General features: G+C 35.8%; 1 protein-coding gene across 1 annotated transcript in view; it reads left to right on the top strand.

The window, feature by feature from the left end:
• LOC123547233 (beta-alanine-activating enzyme-like) overlaps nt 1-27779 on the top strand; it is a 54867-nt gene that overhangs the window by 22841 nt on the left and 4247 nt on the right. The window contains exon 14 of the mRNA XM_053551494.1: nt 4334-4497. Coding sequence (XP_053407469.1) covers nt 4334-4497 — 164 coding nt within the window. The remainder of the gene's footprint in view (nt 1-4333; nt 4498-27779) is intronic.

Raw genomic sequence — 27779 nt, 5'->3', positions numbered from 1 at the left:
CACTTCTGCTGAGGACCATTTAGTTAATAATAACTGAGTGGACATTTTAAAGCAGTTAGATTCTTTGCAGATTATTGTTCAAACTGTTCTGTGCTGTACGTAAATCCACCAGTATAAGTATCTGCCTTTCATTTTTAGCTCACCTGAGCCGAAGGCTTATGGTGAGCTATTGTGACCGCTCAATGTCCGTCGTGCGTCGTGTGTCCGTCAACATTTTCTAAAAAAAATCTTCTTGAAAACCACTGGGCAGAATTACACCAAACTTCACAGGAATGATCCTTGGATGGCCACCTTTCAAAATTATTCAAAGAATTGAATTCCATTCAGAACTCTGGTTGCCATGGCAACCGAAAGGAAAAACTTTGAAAATCTTCTTGTCCAAAACCACAGGGCCTAGGGCTTTGATATCTGGTGTGTAGCATCATCTAGTGGTCCTCTATGAAAATTTTCAGATTATCCCCCTAGGGTCAAATATGGCCCTGCCCCAGAGGGCTCACATGGTTTATATAGACTTATATAGGGAAAACTTTGAAAATCTTCTTGTACAAAACCACATGGCATAGGGCTTTGATATTTGGTATGTAGCATCATCTAGTGATCCCCTTCAAAGCTGTTCAAATTATCCCCCTAGGTCAAATATGGCCCCGCCCCGGGGGTCACATGGTTTATATAGACTTATATAGGGAAAACTTTGAAAATCTTCTTGTACAAAACCACACGGCCTAGGGCTTTGATATTTGTTATGTAGCATCATTTAGTGGTCCTCTACCAAGATTGTTCAAATTATCCCTCTAGGCTCCCAATTTTTACATAGACTTACATATGAAAAAAAGTTTGAAAATCTTCTTGTCTGAAACCGCAACACTTAGACCTTTGATATTTGGTTTGTAGCATTGTCTTATGGTCCTCAAGTAAAATTGTTCAAACTGTACCCCTGGGGTGAAAAGAGGCCTTTCCCTGGGGGTCCTAAGTTTTATATAGACTTATATAGGAAAAAACTTTAAAATTTTGTCTGAAACCATACAACCTATGCTTTTGATATTTGGCATGATGCATTGTCTAGTAGTCCTCTACCAAAATTGTTCAAATTATGCCCCTGGGGTTAAAAGAGGCCCCGCCCTGGGGTCACTTAGTTACTATGTGAGTTATATAGGAAAAAATACTTAAAAAATCATTTGGTCCTATTTCCAACACTGTTTAATTATAATTACCCGATGACCCCAAGTAATATGATGTCACTTGACTGTGACCTTGACCTACTGACCTACTTTCTTGTTTTTAGCTCACCTGTCACATAGTGACAAGGTGAGCTTTTGTGATCACGCAGCGTCCGTCGTCCGTGCGTGCGTTCGTCCGTCCGTCCGTCCGTAAACTTTTGCTTGTGACCACTCTAGAGGTCACATTTTTTGTGGGATCTTTATAAAAGTTGGTCAGAATGTTCAACTTGATGATATCTAGGTCAAGTTCGAAACTAGGTCACGTGCCATCAAAAACTAGGTCAGTAGGTCTAAAAATAGAAAAACCTTGTGACCTCTCTAGAGGCCATATTTTTCATGAGATCTTCATGAAAATTGGTCAGAATGTTCACCTTGATGATATCTAGGTCAAGATCGCAAGTGGGTCACGTGCCGTCAAAATCTAGGTCAGTAGGTCAAATAAAAGAAAAACCTTGTGACCTCTCTAGAGGCCATATTTTTCAGGGGATCTGTATGAAAATTGGTCTGAATGTTCATCTTGATGATATCTAGGTCAACTTCGAAAGTGGGTCACATGCCGTTAAAAACTAGGTCAATAGGTCAAATAATAGAAAAACCTTGTGACCTCTCTAAAGGCCATATTTTTCATGGGATCTGTATGAAAGTTGGTCTGAATGTTCATCTTGATTATATCTAGATCAAATTCGAAACAGGGTCATTTTCGGTCAAAAACTAGGTCAGTAGATCTAAAAATAGAAAAACCTTGTGACTTCTCTAGAGGCCATACTTTTTAATGGATCTTCATAAAATTTGGTCAGGATGTTCATCTTGATGATATCTAGGTCAAGTTCGAAAGTGGGTCACGTGCCTTCAAAAAGTAGGTCAGTAGGTCAAATAATGAAAAAACATTGTGACCTCTCTAGAGGCCATATTTTTCAGGGGATCTGTATGAAAGTTGGTCTGAATGTTTATGTTGATGATATATAGGTCAAGTTTGAACTGGGTCAACTGCGATCAAAAACTAGGTCAGTAGGTCTTGAAATAGAAAAACCTTGTGACCTCTCTAGAGGCCATACCCTTGAATGGATCTTCATGAAAATTGGTCAGAATGTTAACCTTGATGATGTCTAGGTCAAGTTTGAAACTGGGTCACGTGCCCTAAAAAACTAGGTCAGTAGGTCAAATAATAAAAAAACCTGATGACCTCTCTAGAGGCCATACTTTTCATGGGATCTGTATGAAAGTTGGTCTGAATGTTCATCTTGATATCTAAGTCAAGTTTTAAACTGGGTCAACTGCAGTCAAAAACTAGGTCAGTAGGTCTAAAATTATTAAAATCTTTTGACCTCTCTAGAGGCCATATTTTTCAATGGATCTTCATGAAAATTGATCTGAATGTTTACCTTGATGATATCTTGTCAGTTTCGAAACTGGGTCACGTGCGGTCAAAATATAGGCCAGTATATAAAAATAGAAAAACCTTGTGACCTCTCTAGAGGCCATATTTTTCATGAGATCTTCTTGAAAATTAGTGAGAATGTTCACCGTGATGATATCTAGGTAAAGTTCAAAACAGGGTCACGTACCTTCGAAAACTAGGTCAGTAGGTCAGATAATAGAAAAACCTTGTGACCTCTCTAGAGACCATATTTTTCAAGGATCTTCATGAAAATTGGTCAGAATTTTTATCTTGATAATATCTAGGTCAAGTTCAGAACTGGGTCACATGAGCTCAAAAACTAGGTCACTATGTCAGGGAATAGAAAAAACAACGTCATACTCAAAACTGGGTCATGTGGGATGAGGTGAGCGATTCAGGACCATCATGGTCCTCTTGTTTAAGATACAGCCTTGAAATTTTGATGACATGCACAGTTTTGCACACCAATTGTAAAACTGAATATCATTGACCATGAATGTGACCTACTGACTTTCTTAATATTTTATCATCAGTTTGACATTTGAAACATGTAGCTCATATTTCTCAGGTGAGCGATCCAGGGTCATCATGACCCTCTTGTTTTCATTTCCAATCAATGACTGGAGAACCATTTGATCTAGAACCTTCAATTATTTATTTTTGCAGTTACTGGATCAAAGGTTACGGTCACATGGGCCTGAACGTGGAAAACCGTTTCTGATCAGTAACTTGAGAATGACTTGACCCAGAATGTTAAAACTTCATAGGGTAATTGGAAATATAGAGTAGATGACCCCTAATGATTTTTGGGTCACTCGATCAAAGTTCAAGGTCACAGGGGCAGGAAATTTGAAAACTGTTTCTGATCAGTAACTTGGGAACCATTTGACCAAGAACCATCAAACTTCATAGGATGAAGGGACTTACAGAGTAGATGACCACTATTGATTTTGGGGTCACTAGAGCAAAGATCAAGGTCACAGGGGCCTGAACATTGAAAACTCTTTCCAATCAATAACTTGAGAACCACTTGACCCTGAATGTTGAAACTTCATAGGATGATTGGACATGCAGAGTAGATGACCCTTATTGATTTTGTGGTCACTCGATCAAAGGTCAAGGTGACAGGGGCCAGAACAATGAAAACCGTTTCCTATAACTTGAGAACAACTAGGCCCAGAATATTGAAACTTTGTGGGATGATTGGACATGCCGAGTAGATGATCCCTATTGCAGCCAACCATCAATGTCTCTGACTTTCGCTCCTGTCCCCTATTGACTTCTTGCCTATTACCACTATGCATTGGGGGAGACATGCACTTTTCTACAAAAGCATCTTCTAGTTGTTGACCTTTTTTACAAAATACATTATTTAGGGTATTAATCAGAATATAAAAATGTTTTGCTTGTAAGTGTGGATTGGAAAACAAGGCATGGGGGTAACTGTAAATGTGGTAAAGAGGCTGTGCTGAGCCATGTACTGCTTAAACAGTAAGTTACCCAAAACCTGGCTATTTCAATCTTTTTCATACATACCATATTTTAAGAATAATAGAAGAAATAAAATGAAATTTAACCACTTTTCACAGTTATGTATGAATGAGGAGACTTATCTTACAGCCTAGGGATTAAGACAAGTTTTTCCAGCACTGATGAAAATCATATTCGGGTTGGCATGCAAGCAAAATAATTATTTTTCAATATTAATGTTTCATAGGATGTTATGATGGCAATGTGTATTGCCTCCATGTTGATACTGGGGACATCTTGTGGCAGTTTGAGACTGGTTCCCAGGTAAAATGTTCACCTGTAGTTGATACTGAGACTGGACTGGTATACATTGGTTCCCATAGTCAGACTGTGTACTGTTTGGATGTTAATGTAAGTATGCTAATGTAAATATTCTACTGTTGCATATGAAAATATCAAAAACAAAAACAATTCTGTGTTTCATTGTAGTGAACAATTCAACATAAAAATGTACTGAGCACGGATTGCATCACTCTAGTCTCTAATTTTTCAGCAGTTTGTTTGTCTAAATGGTTTTCTTTATGAGTTCCTGTTTACTTTAAGAGTTCCATGGCACACTTGTTTTATGATAAATTCATACTTGATTTACTGGACTGAAAACTTTCCGTTTTAAAAGATTATATTTTGAACTTTTGTATAATTTGTTTTACTTTATGCAATGTAATATGGTAACTGAGTTTGTTTTTAAGTAGATAGTTTTAAGCTCACCTGTCACATAGTGACAAGGTGAGCTTTTGTGATCACCCTTTGTCCGTCGTCTGTCGTAGGCCCGTGCGTCCGTCCATCCGTGTGTCTGTCAACAATTTCTTGTCTGCACGATAGTGGTTTCATTTATGATTTGATTTTTACCAAACTTGCACACAACTTACGTCACCATAAGATCTTGGTTCCTTTCTAGAACCGGCCAGATCCCTTAATGGGTTCCAGAGTTATGGCCCCTGAAACGGCCAAAATTGGCTATTTTGACCTTGTCTTCACAATAGCAGCTTCATTTATGATTTTAACCAAACTTGCTCACAACTTGCGTCACCTTAAGACCTTGGTTCCTTTCTTGAACCGGCCAGATCCCATAATGGGTTCCAGAGTTATGGCCCCTGAAAGGGCCAGAATTTGCTATTCTGACCTTGTCTGCACAATAGCAGCTTCATTTATGATTTGATTTTAACCAAACTTGCACACAACTTGTATCACCATAAGATCTCGATTCCTTTTTACACGCACGCAGGGACGTATTATGTTATTGCCTTGGTGTCCGTCTGTCTGTCTGTGTGTTGGTAAGCAATTTCCCTTCCGCTTTGTAACTCTTGAACCCCTTGATGGATTTCAGAGAAACCTGACACAAAAGTTCAACTCATTGAAACAATATGCAGAGCGCATGTTTCGGATGGCTCACTTCAATGTCAAGGTCACATTTAGGGGTCAAAGGTCATATGACTTTATTTTGTGTGAATATTGCTCTGCATTTGCGTTGCATTGCAGTGCTCTTGTTAGCTCACCTGTCAAAAAGTGACAAGGTGAGCTTTCGTGATCGCGCGGTGTCCGTCGTCCGTCCGTGCGTGCGTCTGTCCGTAAACTTTTGCTTGTGACCACTCTAGAGGTCACATTTTTCATAGGATCTTTATGAAAGTTGATCAGAATGTTCACCTTGATGATATCTAGGTCAAGTTCGAAACTGGGTCACGTGCAGATAAAAACTAGGTCAGTAGGTCTAAAAATAGAAAAACCTTGTGACCTCTCTAGAGGCCATATATTTCAAAAGATCTTCATGAAAATTGGTCAGAATGTTCACCTTGATGATATCTAGGTCAAGTTCAAAACTGGGTCACAAGCCATCAAAAACTAGGTCAGTAGGTCTAAAAAAAGAAAAACCTTGTTACCTCTCTAGAGGCCATGTATTTCACAAATCTTCATGAAAATTGGTCAGAACGTTCACCTTGATGATATCTAGGTCTAGTTCGAAACTGTGTCACGTGCCCTCAAAAACTAGGTCAGTAGGTCAAATAATAGAAAAACCTTGTGACCTCTCTAAAGGCCATATTTTTCATGGGATCTGTATGAAAGTTGGTCTGAATGTTCATCTTGATGATATCTAGGTCAAGTTCGAAACTGGGTCACGTGCGGTCAAAAACTAGGTCAGTAGGTCTAAAAATAGAAAAACCTTGTGACCTCTCTAGAGGCCATATATTTCATGAGATCTTCATGAAAATTGGTCAGAATGTTCACCTTGATGATATCTAGGTCAAGTTCGAAAGTGGGTCATGTGCCATCAAAAACTAGGTCTGTAGGTCAAAAAATAGAAAACCCTTGTGACTTCTCTAAAGGCCATATTTTTCATGGGATCTGTATGAAATTTGGTCTGAATGTTCATCTTGATGATATCTAGGTCAGGTTTGAAAGTGGGTCACGTGCCTTCAAAAACTAGGTCAGTAGATCAAATAATAGAAAAACCTTGTGACCTCTCTAAAGGCCATATTTTTCATGGGATCGGTATGAAAGTTGGTCTGAATGTTCATCTTGATGATATCTAGGTCAAATTCGAAACAGGGTCATGTGCGGTCAAAAACTAGGTCAGTAGGTCTAAAAATAGAAAAACATTGTGACCTCTCTAGAGGCCATACTTGTGAATGGATCTCCATAAAAATTGGTCAGAATGTTCATCTTGATGATATCTAGGTCAGTTTCGAAAGTGGGTCACGTGCCTTCAAAAAGTAGGTCAGTAGGTTAGATAATGATAAAACGTTCTGACCTCTCTAGAGGCCATATTTTTCATGGGATCTGTATGAAAGTTGGTCTGAGTGTTTATCTTGATGATATATAGGTCAGGTTTGAAACTGGGTCAACTGCGATCAAAAACTAGGTCAGTAGGTCTTGAAATAGAAAAACCTTGTGACCTCTCTAGAGGCCATACCCTTGAATGGATCTTCATGAAAATTGGTCGGAATGTTCATCTTGATGATATCTAGGTCAGATGTGAAACTGGGTCACGTGCCCTAAAAAACTAGGTCAGTATGTCAAATAATAAAAAAAACGTGTGACCTCTCTAGAGGCCATACTTTTCATGGGATCTGTATGAAAGTTGGTCTGAATGTTCATCTTGATGATATCTAGGTCAATTTTGAAACTGGGTCAACTGCGGTCAAAAACTAGGTCAGTAGGTCTAAAATTAGAAAAATCTTTTGACCTCTCTAGAGGCCATATTTTTCGATGAATCTTCATGAAAATTGATCTGAATGTTCAACTTGATGATATCCAGGTCAGTTTCGAAACTGGGTCACATGCGGTCAAAAACTAGGCCAATAGGTATAAAAATAGAAAAACCTTGTGACCTCTCTAGAGGCCATATTTTTCATGATATCTTCATGAACAGGGATGGTATAGTACGTCATCAACAGGTGCGTGCAACACTTCCCGATGCGGCTTTTATGTGTCAAAACATCTCGATTCGGTGAGTAAACTTGCGATTATTTCATTGGTAACGAATAGATTTGGAAATGACATATAGCCTAAAGTACCCGCATGTGTCTCTAGTTTATCACTGACGTTTGCATTTTTCAAGAAAGTCTTACGTTTAGGAGAACATTCGAGCACAATGCACTTCATGGAAACACTTCCCCATTCCTCACACCATATTATATCGCATAAAAAGAGTTTTCATGTATTTCTAATGACTAAATGCCCTGACGGGTGTTCTTTTATGACAAACAGAGGTCAGTGATACCTTAATTAATTATTGGAGTCAATAGTTTCAAAGAAATCAGTAAAATAAAACTTCGCCTTCCCGGTTCACCAACTGAATTGATGTCCTTCCCGGCTCACCAATTTCCAGCATGACTAACATCGGGCTGGTGCTCATGTAAATGCGGCCACGCTTGCCTGCAAGATCTATTAATTCGAATAAGTAATTGTTAGAGAGCTTGCACTAGATGGTCTGTAAACTTCTTTAAGCATTTGAAGATAATATTGAAAGAACGAGGCATATCTTGAACATATGTTGTATACTATAAACGTGCATATGTATGATATATGTTCTATCATGTCCTTATATTTGTTATTTTAGGTACATGAAAGATGAAATAGGAAACAAAACTTCTAGTCTGCATCAATCGAATTGTCAATATATGTTAAAAAGGATTGCTGAGTGATCGGCATGCAAAACATAATTCACGTATTATGTTTTCCAAAAGCTGTACGACATAACATTTGAGAAGTGGAGAACATCCTCTAATGGAATTACCCCAGACAAGGATTTCAACGCTCAACTAGGTCTCCGTACACGACTATGTCGGTTGCTGTTTGAGGTTGGATATAAATAACTGATTAATTTCAATAATGTTACAGCGATAAACCTTAATAAGGGTTATAGTTAGATAGGCCTCTTCAAACATAATATAAATAAAAAAGTTTTTTGGAAACATTAGTTAATTTGTTAATCTAATTATTTTTTCATGATACTCTATGGCGTGTCTCGAAAATGGTCGAGTATATGGCTTTGAACCCGAACCTTGAGTTCAAGGCAAGACTCGATGAGACAAATAAAAATACGCATTGATAATATGCTAAGTAAAGAAAAATTTATATAGTTAAATTATTATCATGTGCTGTTTCTTTAAAGGAGAAACCTTTTAATATATTTTTAAAGGTAAAAAGTCGCCCCAGTGCAGTTTAGTTTTTAATGATATGTATATTTAATTTTGTTTAACGTTTAGGCCACGTGATCATCACAATTGCTGGGGGAAAAATGAGAAATTACTGTATCGCGCCAACGAATGTTCTTATTAAGGGTTTTAGATTGTGCGCAAGGGAAAGAACAAGATGATGCAACCGAATTAAAATTACCACGTAGTAGAATGGGACATCGATTGAATTACACTAGAAAGCGGTTCAGGATTTAACATTTGACTAATGTCCAGATTTTGCTTGCAAATCTTAGTGCACAAAATTACATGTTAAAACTCGAAGTGAACTTGAACAATAGTAGAACGTTTTATTGCAATGTAAATTATTTTACTTTTTTTAAAACTGTTTAGTGTTGAAAAGTTTTTGGGTATAACACATATTAAAACAGGAAATTTTACTGATTTTTAGCTCACCTGTCACAAAGTGAAAAGGGTGAGCTTTTGTGATCGCGCGGTGTCCGTCGTCCTTTCCGTCGTCCGTGCGTCCGTCCGCCCGTGCGTCCGTAAACTTTTGCTTGTGCCCACTCTAGAGGTACATTTTTCATGGGATCTTTATGAAAGTTTGGTCAGAATGTTCACCTTGATGATATCTAGGTCAAGTTCGAAACTGGGTCACGTGCGGTAAAAACTAGGTCAGTAGGTCTAAAAATAGAAAAACCTTGTGACCTCTCTAGGGGCCCAATACTTTTTAATGGATCTTCATGAAGTTGGTCAGAATGTTTTCTTGATGATATCTAGGTCAAGTTCGAAATGGGTCAGCTGCGGTCAAAAACTGGTCAGTAGGTTAAATAATAGAAAATCTTGTGACCTCTTAGAGGCCATATTTTTAAAGGGATCGCATAAAAATTATCAGAATTTTTCATTTGATGATTCTAGGTCAAGTTCGAAATGGATCAATGGGTCTAAAACTAGGTCAGTAGGTCTAAAAATAGAAAATCCTTGTGCCCTCTAGGGCCATATTTTTCAATGGATCTTCAAGAAAATTGGTCAGAATGTTCATCTTGTTGATATCTAGGTCAAATTTGAAACTGGGTCACGTTCGGTCTAAAACTAGGTCATTAGGTCAAATAATAGAAAATCCTTGTGACCTCTCTAGAGGTCATATTTTTCATGGGATCTGCATGAAAATTGGTCAGAATACTCATCTTGATGATATCTAGGTCAACTTCGAAACTGGGTCACGTCCGATCCTAAACTAGGTCAGTAGGTCAAATAATAGAAAAACATTGTAACCTCTGTAGAGGCCATATTTTTAATGGGATTGCATGAAAATTGGTCAGAATTTTTCATCTTGTTGATATCTAGGTCAAGTTCGAAACTGGATAACTGCGGTCTAAAACTAGGTCGTAGGTCTAAAAATAGAAAATCCTTGTGACCTCCTAGAGGCCATATTTTTCAATGGATCTTCATGAAAATTAGTGAGAATGTTCATCTTGATGATATCTAGGCCAAAGTAGAAACTGGGTCACGTTCGGCCCAAAAACTAGGTCATTAGGTCAAAAAATTAGAAAACATTGTGACCACTCTAGAGGTCATATTTTTCTTTGGGATCTGCATGAAATTTAGTCAGAATGTTCAATTGGTGATTATCTAGGTCAAGTTCGAAACTGGTGTCACGTGCGGTCAAAAACTAGGTCAGTAGGTCAAATAATAGAAAAACCTTGTGACCACTCTAGAGGCCATATTTTTCATGAGATATGTATGAAAATTGGTCTGAATGTTCATCTTGATGATATCTAGGTCAAGTTTGTAACTGGGTCAACTGTGGTCAAAAACTAGGTCAGTAGGTCAAATAATAAAAAATCCTTGTGACCTCTCTAGAGGTCATATATTTCATGGGATCTGCATGAAAATTGTTCAGAATGTTCATCTTGATGATATCTAGGTCAAGTTCGAAAGTGGGTCAGCTGCGGTCAAAAACTAGGTCAGTAGGTTAAATAATAGAAAATCCTTGTGACCTCTCTAGAGGCCATATTTTTAAAGGGATCTGCATGAAAATTGGTCAGAATGTTCATCTTGATTGATTTCTAGGTCAAGTTCGAAACTGGATCAACTGCGGTCTAAAACTAGGTCAGTAGGTCTAAAATAGGAAATCCTTGTGACCTCCCTGGGGCCATATTTTTCAATGGATCTTCAAGAAATTGGTCAGAATGTTCATCTTTTTGATATCTAGGTCAAATTTGAAAGGGGTCAGTTTCGGTCTAAACTAGGTCATTAGGTAAAATAATAAAAAATCCTTGTGACCTCTCTAGAGGTCATTTTTCATGGGATCTCATGAAAATTGGTCAGAATATTCATCTTGTTTGATATCTAGGTCAACTTCGAAACTGGTGTCACGTCCGATCTAAAAATTAGGTCAGTAGGTCAAATAATTAGAAAAACTTGTAACCTCTGTAGAGGCCATATTTTTAATGGGATCTGCATGAAAATTGGTCAGAAATGTTCATCTTGATGATATTAGGTCAAGTTCGAAACGGGAAATCAACTGCGGTCAAAAAACTAGGTCAGTAGGTCTAAAAATAAAAAATCCTTGTGCCCTCCCTAGAGGCCATATTTTTCAATGGATCTTCATGAAAATTAGTGAGAATGTTCATCTTGATGATATCTAGGCCAAAGTAGAAACTGGGTCACGTTCGGTCCAAAACTAGGTCATTAGGTCAAATAATAGAAAAACATTGTGACCACTCTAGAGGTCATATTTTTCATGGGATCTGCATGAAATTTAGTCAGAATGTTCAACTTGGTGATATCTAGGTCAAGTTCGAAACTGGATCACGTGCGGTCAAAAACTAGGTCAGTAGGTCAAATAATAGAAAAACCTTGTGACCACTCTAGAGGCCATATTTTTCATGAGATATGTATGAAAATTGGTCTGAATGTTCATCTTGATGATATCTAGGTCAAGTTTGTAACTGGGTCAACTGTGGTCAAAAACTAGGTCAGTAGGTCAATATAAAAATCCTTGTGACCTCTTAGAGGTCATATATTTCATGGGATCTGATGAAAATTTTTCAGAATGTTCATCTTGATGATATCTAGGTCAAGTTGGAAACTGGGTACGTCCGATCCAAACTAGGTCAGTAGGTCAAATAATAGAAAAACCTTGTGACCTCTGTAGAGGCCATCTTTTTCATGGGATCTGCATGAAAATTGGTCAGAATGTTCCCCTTTGGGATGTTATCTAGGTCAAATTTGGGAACTGGGTCACATGCGGTAAAAAACTAGGTCAGTAAGTAGATAATAGAAAACCTTGTGCCCTTCTATAGGGGCCATATTTTTTATGGGATCTGCAATAAAAAATTGGTCAGAATTTTCATCTTGTTAATATCTAGGTATGTTTGAAACTGGGTCACATGCGGTAAAAAACTAGGTCAGTAGTTCAAATAATAGAAAAACCTTGTGACCTCTCTAGAGGCCGTATTTTTCATGGAATCTGTATGCAATTAGGTCTGAATGTTCATCTTGATGATATTTAGGTTAAGTTTGAAGCCGGGTCAACTGTGGTCAAAAACTAGGTCAGTAGGGCTTTAAATGAAAAACCCTGTGGACCTCTCTAGAGGCCATATTTTTCAATGTATCTTCAATCAATTTTATTATTATTGTTTTATTATTCAATTATGTCTTTATCTTTTCAGAATTTTCAATTGGGGCGATCTTAACCAATCTCTGTCTGGGGAAGAGAAAAAATTTAAACTTTTAAAATTTCTGCATTGATGGCAGAAAAATCATTCTTGAAATGTCTTAAATTCTGCAAAGAGAGAATTGTACCCATTCCTAAAATTTTTGACTTGCAATTATTAATAAATAGAATGCTTTATTATCAGTAATCGCAGGCTTCAGCCGTACCGGGTAGGGTGCCATTGGTAAAAAAAAGACTGTGTTGAGCGACCTGTGGAGTTTCAACTTTTACTATATGATTAATTCTGTCGATTGAATTTTTTTAGCGAAGTCCAGCTTTTAACAATTTGCAGTTTATCAATTAGATTATAATCCTTGCACAATAAGCTATATAAACAATAATTTCTGTTACAATTACCAATGAAAGAAAAGGGCCTCTTCCAGGGAGAATTACTTCCTGGTTGATCATGGTTATCACTTTATTGTTTGCTTTATTTCTTGCATACTTATAAATTTTTGAAAGTCGTCTCGATACAAAATATACTTTGAGACGTATAGAATTAAAAATATTTTCTGGTGATTGTCAATTAAGTTCAGTGTAATCATAGCTTGTAAATGGACTTTTAGATTTTGAAATTTCTGCTTTTGCTCATTTATGAACAGGGTCATCAATCTTATTTTGACTAAAAAACTTCTTTTTCTTCTAGTATAAACCTGACCTTCTGAATTTTTTAGAAAACACTTTTTGTGACAATTTACCTACATTATTTTTTATTGTGTTAAGACTTTGTGACTAAAAAGTGATAGTGACAGACTGATTTTAGTGAATTTAGTGATTAATTCATATGATAGTGAAGAGGAGTTTTAAATAGTGATTCTACGTGGAAGGAGGTGATCTGTTTGAGGACTTTGAGTGTTTGATTGACAGAGCAGAAGATAGGGGATTTTCAGGAGTGAGGTAATATAGTTTGAATGTAGACAGAAATATTTCCCATTCCATGATTCGCAAATTCTCTGATATATGTTAATATCATGGTCAGTACTTAGATAAAAGTAGATGATAAAGTAAAGCAGTTGTATGTTCGTCATTTTAACTTTTACAAGTGTGTACTTTCAAAGTCTTCTGATAGGTTCATGCATGCTTTAGATGCACAGTATAACCCCTCAAATAAAGGGTAAATGAACCCCAAGTTTTAAGAACACATGAATGTGATATGTAAACCCCTTTTCTGTTGAGGTTTGGTATTTGGCTTATTTGTCATGTAGGTTCAACTTTCCTTGTACTAGAGTCCAAGCTTATAATTGAAATGATTGTATAAAGTTTTAAAATATTTCCCTTGTCTGCTAACAAACACTTTATACATGAAAAGTTTTTTTTATTGTCTGGTAGGGGGAAAAGTTGCATCTGTATAACTTTAAGCATAGATACTTGTTTAACGGAAAAAGTTTTCTTTCATATTTTATTTCCCTAGGATGCCAAATTTAAAGGCAGAAGTCCTGTAGCCAACCCAGGAAGGCTAAACTGCTCTAATGGGGAGAGAAAGAGAAGCAGATAGAAGGATTGACATCAGTGATAGGTACATGAAAACAGTATGTCTTTGATACCATTTAGTCCTTACAGTTGTATATTGCTTTTTTTACTTATTGACTTCAAGAACGATTTTCTTGAAAACCATGATGTTAATTTATGATTGCATTCCCTGTCACTATTCATAAGATAATATCCCTATGCAAACACATATTGAAGCAACATCTAAAAGGGAAATTTTAAGGGCGACTTATATTCATTGAAGGCTATAGTTTAAAATTTATTGTGTCCTGTGTTTATGTTTTTCTTTTAAAGCATTTTGAGTCAGACAGAGAAGTCTTTCTGAAAATGCCCTTTTTGTTTATTTTTTCAGGTCTGTGATTAAGTTAAATGGTTGTAAGAAGATTGGTGTCAATCCTGATGCAGCTACCCCAGATGAGGGTCGCATGGCCTACAGGTCCACTGTGGCCTGTGCCTAATGTCGCTTCGCGTCTGGGCCATTGGTATTGGTACAGATGGACCTTTTTGTCTGTTGTGTAGGGCACTGATAAGCAGATGGGGTCAATCCCTGCTCTCTGAGCCTTTGGGCCATCTGCGCCTTATGATTTGCCTTATGATTTGCCTTGATTTGCCAACTGATAGACTTGATGTTTTTACCAATCTGTATGCAAACTGTTTCTGTGGCTTACCAAGTGAAACACAAAGGAAACTGATAAAACTTTTCAGTTCCATAACTATGTGTTCATCTGAAATAGAATCATCTGTTTTGACTGGTTGTGAACTTCCATACGTGGCTGTACCAGTCTCAAGCCCAGCGGGTTTGATGTATTCATCCTAGGCTCATTTCATCAGGTGAAAGTTTTTTCAGTGTAGTCCGTGGCAGGCAGTGCACATTAAAATGCTATGTTTTTCCTTGATTCATGCTCATTATTCAAGGTTGAATGCAGCAAAGACTTGGATAATGTTCTTTTAGATGGTGATTTCATTATACAAAAAAAACTGTCACAGGCTCCAAAAAAACAAACAGATTTGGGAAATTTTCCCTGTTAAATTTTGATGAAACTACCTGTCAATATTAATATCATGAATAAACAGATTTCTGTACCAAGTTAGAGGTTATCTCTGGTGTTTGCAACAGCAGTTTGCTACAAATGAGTTTGCCTTTCTCTTTATCAGTCTTTGGATACTGCAATTTACCAGGTCCTCTTACTTGCTCCTTATGATGGGATCAGTTTGTTCTGCAGTGTTTAAGAGGGAAGCCCAAATATTTCTTTTTTGATTCACATTCAATGGTGGGGACTGGATTGTCCTCAGAAAATGAACATCAATACTCTTTTCTTTCCATCAGTTACAAGATCTTGTTACATACATGTATGCCTTATATGACAGAAATGTTGATTGCATAAGCGCAATTTGACTTATTGCCAGTGCGTTTTGCCAATGTATTTTGGAACCGAAATGAGTTTAAGTGAACAGAAAGTGGAATTGTCAATGTTTTTTACTGCACTCTGGTTTAACTGAATGGGAAACTGTGACAAAAAGGGGAAAAAAAGAAGTCTCCTAGTCATCATAGTACTGCTTGTGAAAAAGAAACAGCCCCACAAAAAATCGAACTGTGATTCTTGTGAACATCATAGGCAAGTAAATTCAAAGATCAAATGCAAAGAAGTAAATTAAGGAAACAAAAAAACAAAAGATGCCTTCAAGGACAGTTTACATGGGGAACTTACATGCAGGAGAAAAGGGAATGTGAGGAATTCAAATACAAGGATAAACAATATTCTCTGAAATCAAAGCGCAATGCCAGACAGTCTGAAGAATATCAGAAGAAGATAGACAGCGCACGCTTCAGTCAATGAGCAAGCCAGACAGTCTGAAGAATATCAGAAGAAAGATAGACAGCGCACGCTTAGTCAATGAGCAATGCCGACAGTCTGAAGAATTTAGAAGAAAGATTAGACAGCGCTCGCTTCGTCAAAGCGCAATGCCAGACAGTCTGAAGAATATCAGAAGAAAGATAGACAGCGCACGCTTCGTCAATGAGCAATGCCAGACAGTCTGAAGAATATCGAAGAAAGATAGACAGCGCTCGCTTCAGTCAAAGCGCAATGCCAGACAGTCTGAAGAATTTTCAGATGAAAGATAGACAGCGCTCGCTTCAGTCAAAGCGCAATGCCAGACAGTCTGAAGAGTTCAGAGAAAAGAGAAAGAGAATAGAGAAGATGTCGAAAGAAGGCGAGAACAGTAGAAGAATTTAAGGTTTGGGAAGCAAAACAAAGAAGAGAGAAACGAACAAGTGATGACATTAAACAAAGAGAACTTGAAATACAAAACAAGTCAAAGAGAAAATTGAGATCAAATCCATATAATTTTAGAAAAGAAAGCATTGCAAACACAATGGAGATTAGATGCAAGGAGTAAAATGCTGGGAAAAAGGTTATTGGTAGGAAAGGAAAGTTCTAAGAGAAAAAATCTTCATTTTCAGAAGTGAATTTTTTGCAAAGAAAGAGAGGGCAGTGTGGACAAGATATTGACATTGTATTGATCGCTTTCAAGAAAGAATATCAGTTGGGCGCTATATATATGCAGTTGCTGTCATCAAAAATGGTTCAAACACGGTGTGACAGAAGTAAAATATTGACTTGTAATGAGAAAGAAAATTTGTAACAGGGGGGGTATCAGTCGATAATAAAGAAAGGGTTTGTAGAAAAAGTAAATCTAGTATAAACAGTGGTAAAGTACCGAAATTATCTGTTTTAAATGGGATGAAGTGGCCATGTAAGCCAAAGGGTTGGAACTTTTTCATTAGAAAAGCGTTTAATTGCATTACGCATACCATTTATGCAATAAGGAACTCCCAAGAGGTCGCCAGTGTCAATTAAGGAAATGTTGTAAATGTACCGTTGATATTCAACTGTAGTAAATGCATTACCAAGACTTTTGATGAAAATGTTTCGGTGCCAGTAAAATTGAAGAAAAAAATGTCTTTCAAGTCATGTGCTTTCTCTGAAAAAGTTAGACCCCCCAAAGTACTTGTTGCCTACATTGGTTAATGAAAAACAGTGAACTTTATAAAATGCTAATGTAGAAAACGATGAGCATTGGATTGAAAGGTAACAGCAAACAGTAATCAAATATTTAATGAATTTTTTGGTCTCAAGTGGAAATTTAAAGGATTACCAGTTATGAAGATTTTGATCTTGTATGGCAGACTTTTGGAGGAGTATACTTATGACCAAGATTACAGCACTTTATTGCGATTCCTGTTTTTTAAACATTAATAAAGCATGCATCAAATTTGACGTTGAGGAACTTTGAAAATGTTTCTGCTGGGAAAATTTATGAACCCTTTTACATGAGAAGAAAAATCAAGACATCAACTTTAGACATTACAGATAATAGTGAAAAGCTGTATGATTCAGATGCAGAAGAAGTCGCCCCAGGAAAAAAGTTGGAAATATTGACACTTTATTAGACGATGCAACCTTGAAAATGAAACATGACATTTACATTTGCACCAGGGAAGGTCAACGACCACTTAGCATATTTCAAGATACAGATTCAGAAAATCTTTGTTTCCCCAGCATATTTTGTGGTTAAAAAAGTCTTGAAAACGAAGCAAGAATTGTGCGAGTAAATTATAGTGACATTGCAAAAGGGAGTTGAGAAGCCAAGACAGAAAGGGTGTAATTGTGTGCCAAATATTTTCTTTAAACTTAAAAAGATACAAATGAAGCAGGCTGAATGATAAAGCCAATCTTGCTGTTAGAAGTGTCCAACAGGTACAAGTAATGTGACTGCAGCTCAAGTAATGAACTCCCAGTACATTGATAATATTGTCGAAAGATGAAGGTTACTATTTATTTAAACAATTCGAAACTCACCTTTTATTTGGAGTCTCGAAAAAGAAGTATATGCAATGCTAAGACAGTTAGGTATTTCCAAATGGTTCATGTCATTGTCTTGTGCCCAAACTAGATGGACTGTTTTTTTGAAAATGTTAGCTACTTTAAATGATAAGGTCAACTATTCTGATGAGCAATTGAAGGACTTTTCATGGGAAAAAAAAGATTAAACTTTTTCAGTCAGATCCCGTCATTGCTTAGATATTTTGACCACAGAGTACAAGAGTTTATTAATACAGGTTCTTAAGAGTGAGCACAAACCACTTGGAGAAATTTCGATTATTTTTACAGAGTTGAATTTCAGCAGGTGGGTCTCCACACATTCACATGATTGTATGGGTAAAGAAAAGCACCAAAATACAAAGTGGATTCCATTAATGACTTGACACATATGTGGATCAGTATTTGACATGTTCTATCAGTAATCAGTTGTTGGTTCACTTGTAGAAATTCAACTCACAAACATTCTAGAACTTGTAGAAAAAAAGAGACAGACTTTGTCGCTTTGGTTATCCACTACCACCAATTCCAAAGACTATGATTTTGGAACCTCTTGAAATTGACAGAGACAAGTACATAAATTATATCAGCAGTTACAGAAAAAATGAATGATGAAAAAGAAAGGATACAGTATGTCATATGAGAATTTTTGACAAAATGTTGTGCAAATGAGTGAGGAAGTTACATCAAATGTATCAGAAGTTCATTGAATTCACCAAAAGTATTTTTGAAACGTCATCCAAGTGAAATACGTGTGAATTTATATAATGAACATGTGTTGAAAGGTTGGAGGGCAAATGTTTGACATAAGTTTTGTGCTAGATCCCTTTTGCCTGTGCAATGTATAAAGTGTCATATATTAGTAAGTTCAAAGAAAGGGATGAGTAATTTGTTACATGCAGTGCCACAAGAAGCGGGAATGGGGAAATTGGATATTAAAAGACAAGTAAGACATTTGGAAATGTGTTTTCAATAGCGTTGAAGTTAGTGCTCAAAAGGCGTTTATTTGGTCCCTTCAAAAGCCCCTTTACCAAAAGTACAAGAGATGTCGTGTTTATTAATACATCCACTCCAAATGAAAGGTTCCAGTTATTGAAATCTGCCTCTGTATTGAAAATATGCCAGCTGAATCAACAGACATAATGTTTTGACAATGTTATTAAAAGATACTCAAAACGGCCAAAAGGGTATTGCAGCATTATTGTTTAGCGGATTATGTGTCACTGTTTTGAAGTGATTTTTTCAATGGAATGGAACCCTTTATGAAGAAATGATGATGAAAATAATATGAAGTAACAGATGAGAGGACTTAGAGGAAATTGAAACAGTTATAACTTTAAAAAGTGGATCAAAATCAGACCGTCAAAACTCAAAAGTAATTAGATATGTAAGATTCAGTCGCAAAACAGATGAAGAAAACCATTACAGAGAAAAACTTTATTATTTCATCCATGGTGAAAAGAATTTAATGATTTTCTGCAGCAAATTTCAGTACATACAAAGAACACTATGAGTCATTGAAAGAAACAGTTGACCCGAAATGCTCTTATTATGAACATCATGCAGAAGAATTAGAAATTGCTAGAGATTTGGCAGAAGCAGAGTATGATGCAATTTGATGAATTAGCTCCCGGAACAAGCAAGTAGAAGCTGAAACTGCTGAAGAAAAAACAGTAGAGTCAGAAACATTTATATATTTCAATCCCGATGGAGCAGTTGAGCACCGGGAATTGATATTGGGATTTAAAATTTGGGTGTTCTGTCAGTGCTCCACAGATACTTTCAAATGAAAATTTCTTTCTGATGAAGACTATAGATCTCTATTGCAATCATTAAACATAAAACAGAAACAATTTTTACAATCATGTTTTTACATTGGGTGAAAACCAAAGATGCACCTTTATATACTTTTCTCTCAGGTGGTGCAGGTGTTTGGGAAAAGTGTTTGTTATTAAAGCATTTATATCAGACTTATATAGAATACTTAAACTGAAAGAAGGCGAGAATCCTGATGACATCAGAGTTCTTTTATGTGCATACACTGGAAAAGCTGCATTTTAAATCAGTGGTTCAACCCTTTATCTGCCTTCAAACAAAATCAAACAAGCAAATCAAACATTAAAATGTGGTGCTTTGATATTTTAGATCTAAGTATAAAACCTGTCAGTTGTGATCATTGATGAAAATTCAATGGTAAGCAATGGAATGCTAAACTTTTATTAAAACAGAGATGCAAGAATTGAAAAGGGAAAAAGAATACCATTTGGGGGGTGTAAGTGTTAATTGTTGTGGGAGACTTGTTTCGTTGAAACTGTGGTGGTGATTGGATTTTTTAATGATTTTACTCGTGATGCAGAAGCTCTTCAATAAACCTGTGGAAAGAACACTTTTCATGTATGAATTGACAGAAATTATGAGACAACAGGGATGATTTGAATTTGCAGAACTTTAAAACAGACTTAGAAGCAATTGTTTGACAGATGATGACAAAACTGTTCTAAAACATGTGAAATAAACACAGATGCACAAAATTACCAGAAGGACTCGCCACATCTGTTTGCAGAAAATTATTACATGCATATATTCAATGAAAAATTATTGATAGTTTAAACACGCAGAAGTTTTGATAAACCCTGTCATTTATTCTGTTGTTTTCAAAACTTTCAAATGAAAAACAGAAAGAAGCCCTACAGAATTGCCAACAGATCCAAACAAACAGCAAATTTACATTGTCAGTTACTAGTTGTAGTTGGAATGATTTATGATCTAACAGTTAATGTAGACATGAAGATGGATTAGCTAATGGAGCTTCTTGTATTGTAAAACAAATTTGATAAAGCAAGTAGAGACAATCGACCAAGTGTCATTGGGTGCAGTTTGATGAGGCAAAAAAGCTGGAAATGAAACAAGGATAAAAATAAGGGAAAAGAGGATTTTACCATTCAGAAATAGACCTAATTGGACACCGATATTTTTACATCGAAAGGTCCCTTTTTTCATACAACAAAAAGACATTTGAAAGGATTCGTACCCTTTGCAACCGTCTGCTGGGCGTTCTGTTCAGAGCAAGGTACTACTTTTGAAAGTGCTGTAATTGACCTGTCTCAGCGGAAAACACGAAAAGTTCCCCACCTACATATGTTGCATTGAGTAGAGTTAAATCATTAGATAAGCTACAAATTCTAAATTTCATTTAGCAAACTTTACAAGTTGATCAAAAGTAAAGACTGAATGGATAGGTTACAAAATAGTGCTAGACTGGGTTGTGCTATGTTCCTTTTAGAATCAGTGGATTCAACATTAAAAGTAGCTTTTAATAATTGCAGGTCTTACATAAACATTTTAAGGATGTCAAATATGATCATACTCTCATGTCATCAAAATATATTTGGTCTTGCTGAAACACGGTTGGCTATTCTGATACTGATGCTAAGTATGATGTAGATGGCTTTCGCCTGATACGAAATGTCAATCGTCACAATCACCAACTCACAGACCCTTTACATGGAATAGCTGTATATGTCAGAAATGAATTAATATATTTCATATTGCTCATTTAATTCGGAAAATTTTGAATTCACAATTGTGAAGATTGTGCAGGGTTATCAAGAAGTGCAGATTGTTGTGTTATACAAAATCTCTAAGTTACCTGAAAAGTATGTTTCGCACATTCTTGAGAGATGAACTGTTACAAAGAGTAAGTGTGTCAACACCTATGGTTATTTTAGGGGATTTTAATATTGATGTAGCGGTTAAAATCTAGACCTGTTCTAGAGTACTTATCAGAATTTGCTGGTGTGTGAAAAAACTTGTAAATGAATCAACAACTGACTATTGAAACTTTAGATCTTATTTTTTTTAAACCCAGACGCTACAGTTTGGGGCATGGAAACCTATTGGCAGACCATAAAATAATTTATTTGTATAAGAAATAATAAACAAAGTAAATTACTATCATTTGTGCATCCTTAATGTGTTTCTTGAAAATATCACCGTTTGGCTGTCTTACAGTGCCAACTTCATAAAATATGAAGTTGGTACTGTATGGTGCTTTTGCTTTATGTGGGTGGGCACCATAAAAACATAACAAGGGAATGTTTCCACTATTGAAATAGCTTAATAGCTCACCATCTTTAAGAATATCAAATTGAATTTTTAATCATGTCTGTCAATATTATGTCTGTCGTTGCTTCTACTCTTGAAAAGACATTATTGTACCCCGACAACAAAATTGTAAGGGGGTGATAATGGTTTCAGGTTGTCTCTTATCTGTCCGTCCGTCTGTCTGTCCATAGACAAAGTCTTGTGCACACCATCTTCCTCATCCCCTTCACACAATTTAATGAAACTTCACACAAGTGGTCGGTAACAACAGTAGTTGTGCATGGGGCATGTTAGGTTCTTTCAGAAATTTTTTTTTTGCAGAGTTATGGGACTTTGTTTTTTGTTACTATACTATATACATAGACACAATCTTGTGCGCACCATCTCTCCTCATCCCGTTGATACAATTTAATAAACTTCAACACAAGTGATCAGTAACAACAGTAGTTGTGCATGGGGCATATTAGGTTCTTTCTGCGACAAAAATTGCAGACGTTATGGGACTTTGTTTCTTGTTAAATACTATGTACATACAGTTGCATATGCAATCTTGTGCGCGCCTAATCTTCCGAACCCTTGCACCAATTTAATGAAACTTCACAACAAGTGATCAGTACCAACCTAGTTGTGCATGGTGCATGTTCGTTCTTTTAGATGAATATTTGCCTAGTATGGGACTTTGTTTTTTTGTTTCTTTACTGTATACATACAGTCTATATACATTTCAGTCCACATAATTATGTGATCTTGTGTGCATCAAATTGCAATGTACTGTGTCAGTGCATGGGGGGGGGGGGGGGGGGGTACATTCATCACCTTTAGTGATAGCTCTAGTTTCTCAATTTAAGCAGTCAGTGGAAAATTGCCTTTTACAAATCAATTTTTTTAACAGATGTGCGAAGTTTTAATTGGTAAATTCACTTTTTATGTTTAAGTTATTTATTGCATGAACAAGCTTGATGTATCATTATGTTTTTACAATTTATCAACTTGGTAAATTTGTGGTATTCAACAATATTTGGTTGTTATGTTTTCTATGTTTCAAAATTTAACAATTATTTCTATCATCAAATAGACCCAATCATTTTTGAATATTGTCGCAACATGCAGTGTGTATTGTAAAGGTATTTTCATTTTATTGTATGAGAAAAAAATTGCTATTTGTGTCTTACAAAAACTTTACAGTTACTGTTGTCTCTCAGTCAATGGTTAATGTCACCAAAACTGTAAATAAAACAAATATTACAGTGCTTATGAATGAAAACAATTGACTGTGTTTTAAACTTGTATACATAAGTAAATGATTTAAATTTAATAGGATTGTTAAAAAAATTATACTATGTAAATTTTTGTTTTATATTATTTTGCTTGGCACTGTGTTACTATCTGCACAGGTTTACATTGTAGCTCTTTCATGTTAAGTTTTTCAAATGTGTTTGTTCATTGCTTGTGTAAATAAACATTTCTGTTTAATACTGTTTTCATTTTTGTGTTTTATCAACATATTGTCTTGTATTTGGCATTTAACATCACAACACAATGTTTTTGCCAGTCAAAAGTTAAATAATGCTAAATTACTCATTTTACCTGACTGGTAACTTTGGCCACATGTGATTAAAAAAATCAACAATGCAATAATGTAGCAAAAGTAAAGGTTCAAACTGCAAACAACATTTTTTTGTGTTGAATAATTTAACATGCAAAAGAAAAAAAAATCTTCTCTTTGACCTAGCTGTTAAAACCCTGTTCTGCAAATATGAAACATGTTCGATTGTTAGCAGTACATATATCATTGACAAGAACTAGCTTTTGAAGACAATGACAGCATATGATATAATTGTTTTTGAAGAGGAACTGTTTTGAATGTAAGTTGGATGTTGTGAGATAGTTTTGTATATGGCTGTTTAGTTATTACTGTACTGGGGGCACTATGTGCCGTATAAAGTTGAATTTATTTGTAAAAACAAATGCTTCTATGAAGCTGTACAACATGCGGGCATATCAGTGGTAATTTCTTTGTCTATAGTATGGATCTTTCAGGGATGTGGAGATATGCCTGTGATCCTTCTATTTGACCAAATACTAAGCTCGCAATGCAAAATACCCAGTACTAATAGCTCTCTACAACTAAAAAGATATTGGTTACTTTTTAAATCAGAAACATATCATATGCTGTTCATGAAAAATTATAATTTGCATTTGATACACAAGGCTTATATTGTAATGTCTATCAAACAATCGAGCATGTTTAATATCACATACTGTGGGAAAACATATCTCTTATTTATTTATTATTTAGATAAAAAATGCCAGCTTGTATTACAAATACTATATTATAATGTATAATTTCTGTGGATATCATTATTCACAAGATTTATGTCAGGTATGTGATGCTAGTTAAATAATATATTTATAAACTGTAACAATAATTACTCTTCTTGTTATTTCCTAGGACTAATAATGTCACTTGCTCAACCAAAGCAAAAGTAGTACTGACACTCTAAAGGCGATATTTACATGAACCTTGTACAGAGATTGTTGAAATTACAATGCCCGGTTAAAAAAAAATCCTAACCCTTAGTAGTGTGAATTTAAGTTCAACATAATTACCCAAGAGGTTACTCTTTATTAGCCAACCATCTACAGATGGTGGACTAGACAAATCGCCTTATCTCCATGTTCTGTCCTTCCATCTATTAACAATTTTTGTTATGGCATCTACTCTGAAACTACGTGATGGTTTTCAATGAAACTTAGCCACAATGAACTGGGTTGCGTTTGGACAGGTGAGCGATTCAGGACCATCATGGTCCTCTTGTTTATTTAAACCCTTACACAGTGTGGAAGCCGTTGTGACATACACATAGGCACATACACTTTCAAGACATAGCAACATTTTCCTTTTTATCAGCTAATGTTATTTATTTTATGTTTTCGGTGGTTTATCGAAATATAACGGTGAATTATATCCTGATAAACTCACTGGCCACTCAGTGAAAATTATCAAATCTGATACCCGGATTAATGTCAAAAAGTTTACCGAGCGTACTGAAAGCCGGAAACAATATGACGATGACGTCTTTAAAATGACGTCATCTTTGCGATGCTTCCTGATAAAATTTCCCGCAAATTTCGACATTTTATTGAAATAAACACAACAAATTTAGAGTTTTAGACATAAAATAAACAGAAAAATTGTTGGTATCGATGTAATATCACGGTAATTTCACTCGTGAACACCAAAAGTTGTTATTTTCACTCGTGGCTGCGCCACTCGTGAAAATATCACTTCTGGTGCCCACTCGGTGAAATTATAACGTGATATTACACCGAAACCCACAATTATCCTCTATATATTCACACATCATCGACGAAAGTAGATTTATTACTTGATTATAGCAATTCTTCGTTTTATACACACTTATGCGAGTATAATGATAACGTTTCGTTAACTTTGGACGTAATTCTTTGTAACTCAGCATTTAAAAAAATGAAATTCACCTTAAGTTTCATTAAGATCGCATATCAGACAAATGCGTTCCACATTGTATGCTTTAATTTTCTTCGATCAAGAAGTAGTGTACATCTCTATGTCACATATTCTCAACAAATGGAAATATTCAGACACGACAGGGAACCCTAAAATAATTACAAAACTTCTGTGGTAATTTTAGTGTTAAAGAAAAACTATAAAAGACTATTGGTAATACATTATGTATATTATCACATATTCTAAAACGCACAATACCCTGAACAACATGGTTATTTAAGGTGTTTTCATCCACATTCTGAATAGGCGACAGCAGCTTTCTGTGGAAAAAATGTCAAAGAATATGTCAACATCTATAGAGGAAGGAATTACACGGAAAAGAAAACTCTGAATGTTATTGATAAATTACCGTTAAAACCAATTATTGCCATGATATACACCATGTACATGTTTTTGTAATTATGATAATTATAAAAAGGTTGAAGTGGAGATGCACTGCCTATACTTCATAATCAACAAAAATCAGAATAATATAATAACTCTTGAAACCATTTTGCACAACTACACTAATTATAACTCAGAAATTTCATTAAAAAAAACACAAAAATTGATAAAGTGGCAATGTAGTATAATCTGTGAACGTTTATTGACCGAAACATAGAGATAACAAGAATATTTATATTGTTGTGTTTTACCCGTTATGAGCATTAGTGTCAACTACATTTCATACAAAGTTTAATACTGTTGTTGCCTTTCATCAAAATCTGTCAAATGTTATTTAGAAAAAAGGAGAGGCACTGACAAGACTCTGTGACTTCAACACAGACAGACAAAACAAAAAATGTTTCAATAAAAAATCACAATTGTTTGAAGTCACGCAGAATCACATTAAATTCCGTCTACAAAAGCTGTTCATGGCTAAATATTGTGCGGTAGTGGTCACACGTAACAGTGAGCTGTTTTAAACGGTGTCTGCACATATTATCAGTGAGTGAACCTCGAACAACGACTACTTTTGTGGTCTTCATTTCTGACTTTTTCTCAAACATCCACAAGCGGGTATTGTTCTTTCTACAATTCTGATTTTTTGACGTGAATTACTATATGCAGTTTATGTTCATCTGTCTACGGATATCATAATGCTGAACCCCAAGTGTTTGGCTTCATGATTTAATTCTGATAAACAGAATATCTCGGGTGTTTCTGTTGTGATCTGAAAAAGAAAGAGTAATTTCTGTCATAATATAGCCCTTGAAGGTAATTTAAGCACTGTTTTTCTGACAAACGTTCATTGCTAAATACTAGTTTTGCTGGTATGGCAACCGAAGTACCATGCGTCAAAATAAATTGAAAGGCTACATATAATTAAGTCAAACACGATGCCACACGGGCGGTGAGCCGGGAAGTGCATCGTTTTACCTGGTGAACCGGGAAGGCGAAATTTTATATTACTGATTTCTTTGAAACTATAGATTCCAATAATTAATTAAGGTGTCACTGACCTCTGTTTGCCATAAAAGAACACCCGTCAGGGCATGTAGTCATTAGAAATGCATGAAAACTCTTTTTATGCGATATGATATGGTGTGGTGAATGGGGAAGTGTTTCCATGAAGTGCATTGTGCTCGAATGTTCTCTTAAACGTAAGACTTTCTTGAAAAATGCAAACGTCAGTGATAAACTAGAGACACATGCGGGTACTTTAGACTATATGTCATTTCCAAATGTATTCGTTACCAATGAAATAATCGCAAGTTTACTCACCGTATCGAGATGTTTTGACACAAAAAAGCCGCATCGGGAAGTGTTGCGCGCACCTGTTGATGACGTACTATACCACCCCTGATGAAAATTAGTGAGAATGTTCACCTTGTTGATACCTAGGTAAAGATCAAAACAGGGTCACGTACCTTCGAAAACTAGGTCAATAGGTCAAATAATAGATAAACCTTGCGACCTCTCTAGAGAACATATTTTTCAATGGATCTTCATGAAAATTGGTCAGAATTTTTATCTTGATAATATCTAGGTCAAGTTCAAACTGGGTCACATGAGCTCAAAAACTAGGTCACTATGTCAAATAATAGAAAAAACGACGTCATACTCAAAACTGGGTCATGTGGGAAGAGGTGAGCGATTCATGACCATCATGGTCCTCTTGTTTTTATTTGGCAGGTCCATCTTTTATTCACTTACAGTATTTTTTTTAATACTTCCCTTTTATGTTACTATAAATAGCTTATTTAGTAACATTTTTAATCTTGTACTTAGGGAAAAACCGAGACCACTTTTCTGTGGTAAACATGGATGGT

The sequence above is a fragment of the Mercenaria mercenaria genome, chromosome 9 (assembly GCF_021730395.1).
Source record: "Mercenaria mercenaria strain notata chromosome 9, MADL_Memer_1, whole genome shotgun sequence".
Taxonomy (NCBI): Eukaryota; Metazoa; Mollusca; class Bivalvia; order Venerida; family Veneridae; genus Mercenaria; species Mercenaria mercenaria.
Note: the sequence above shows the minus strand (reverse complement) of the source record. Positions and strands in the feature narration are given on the sequence as shown.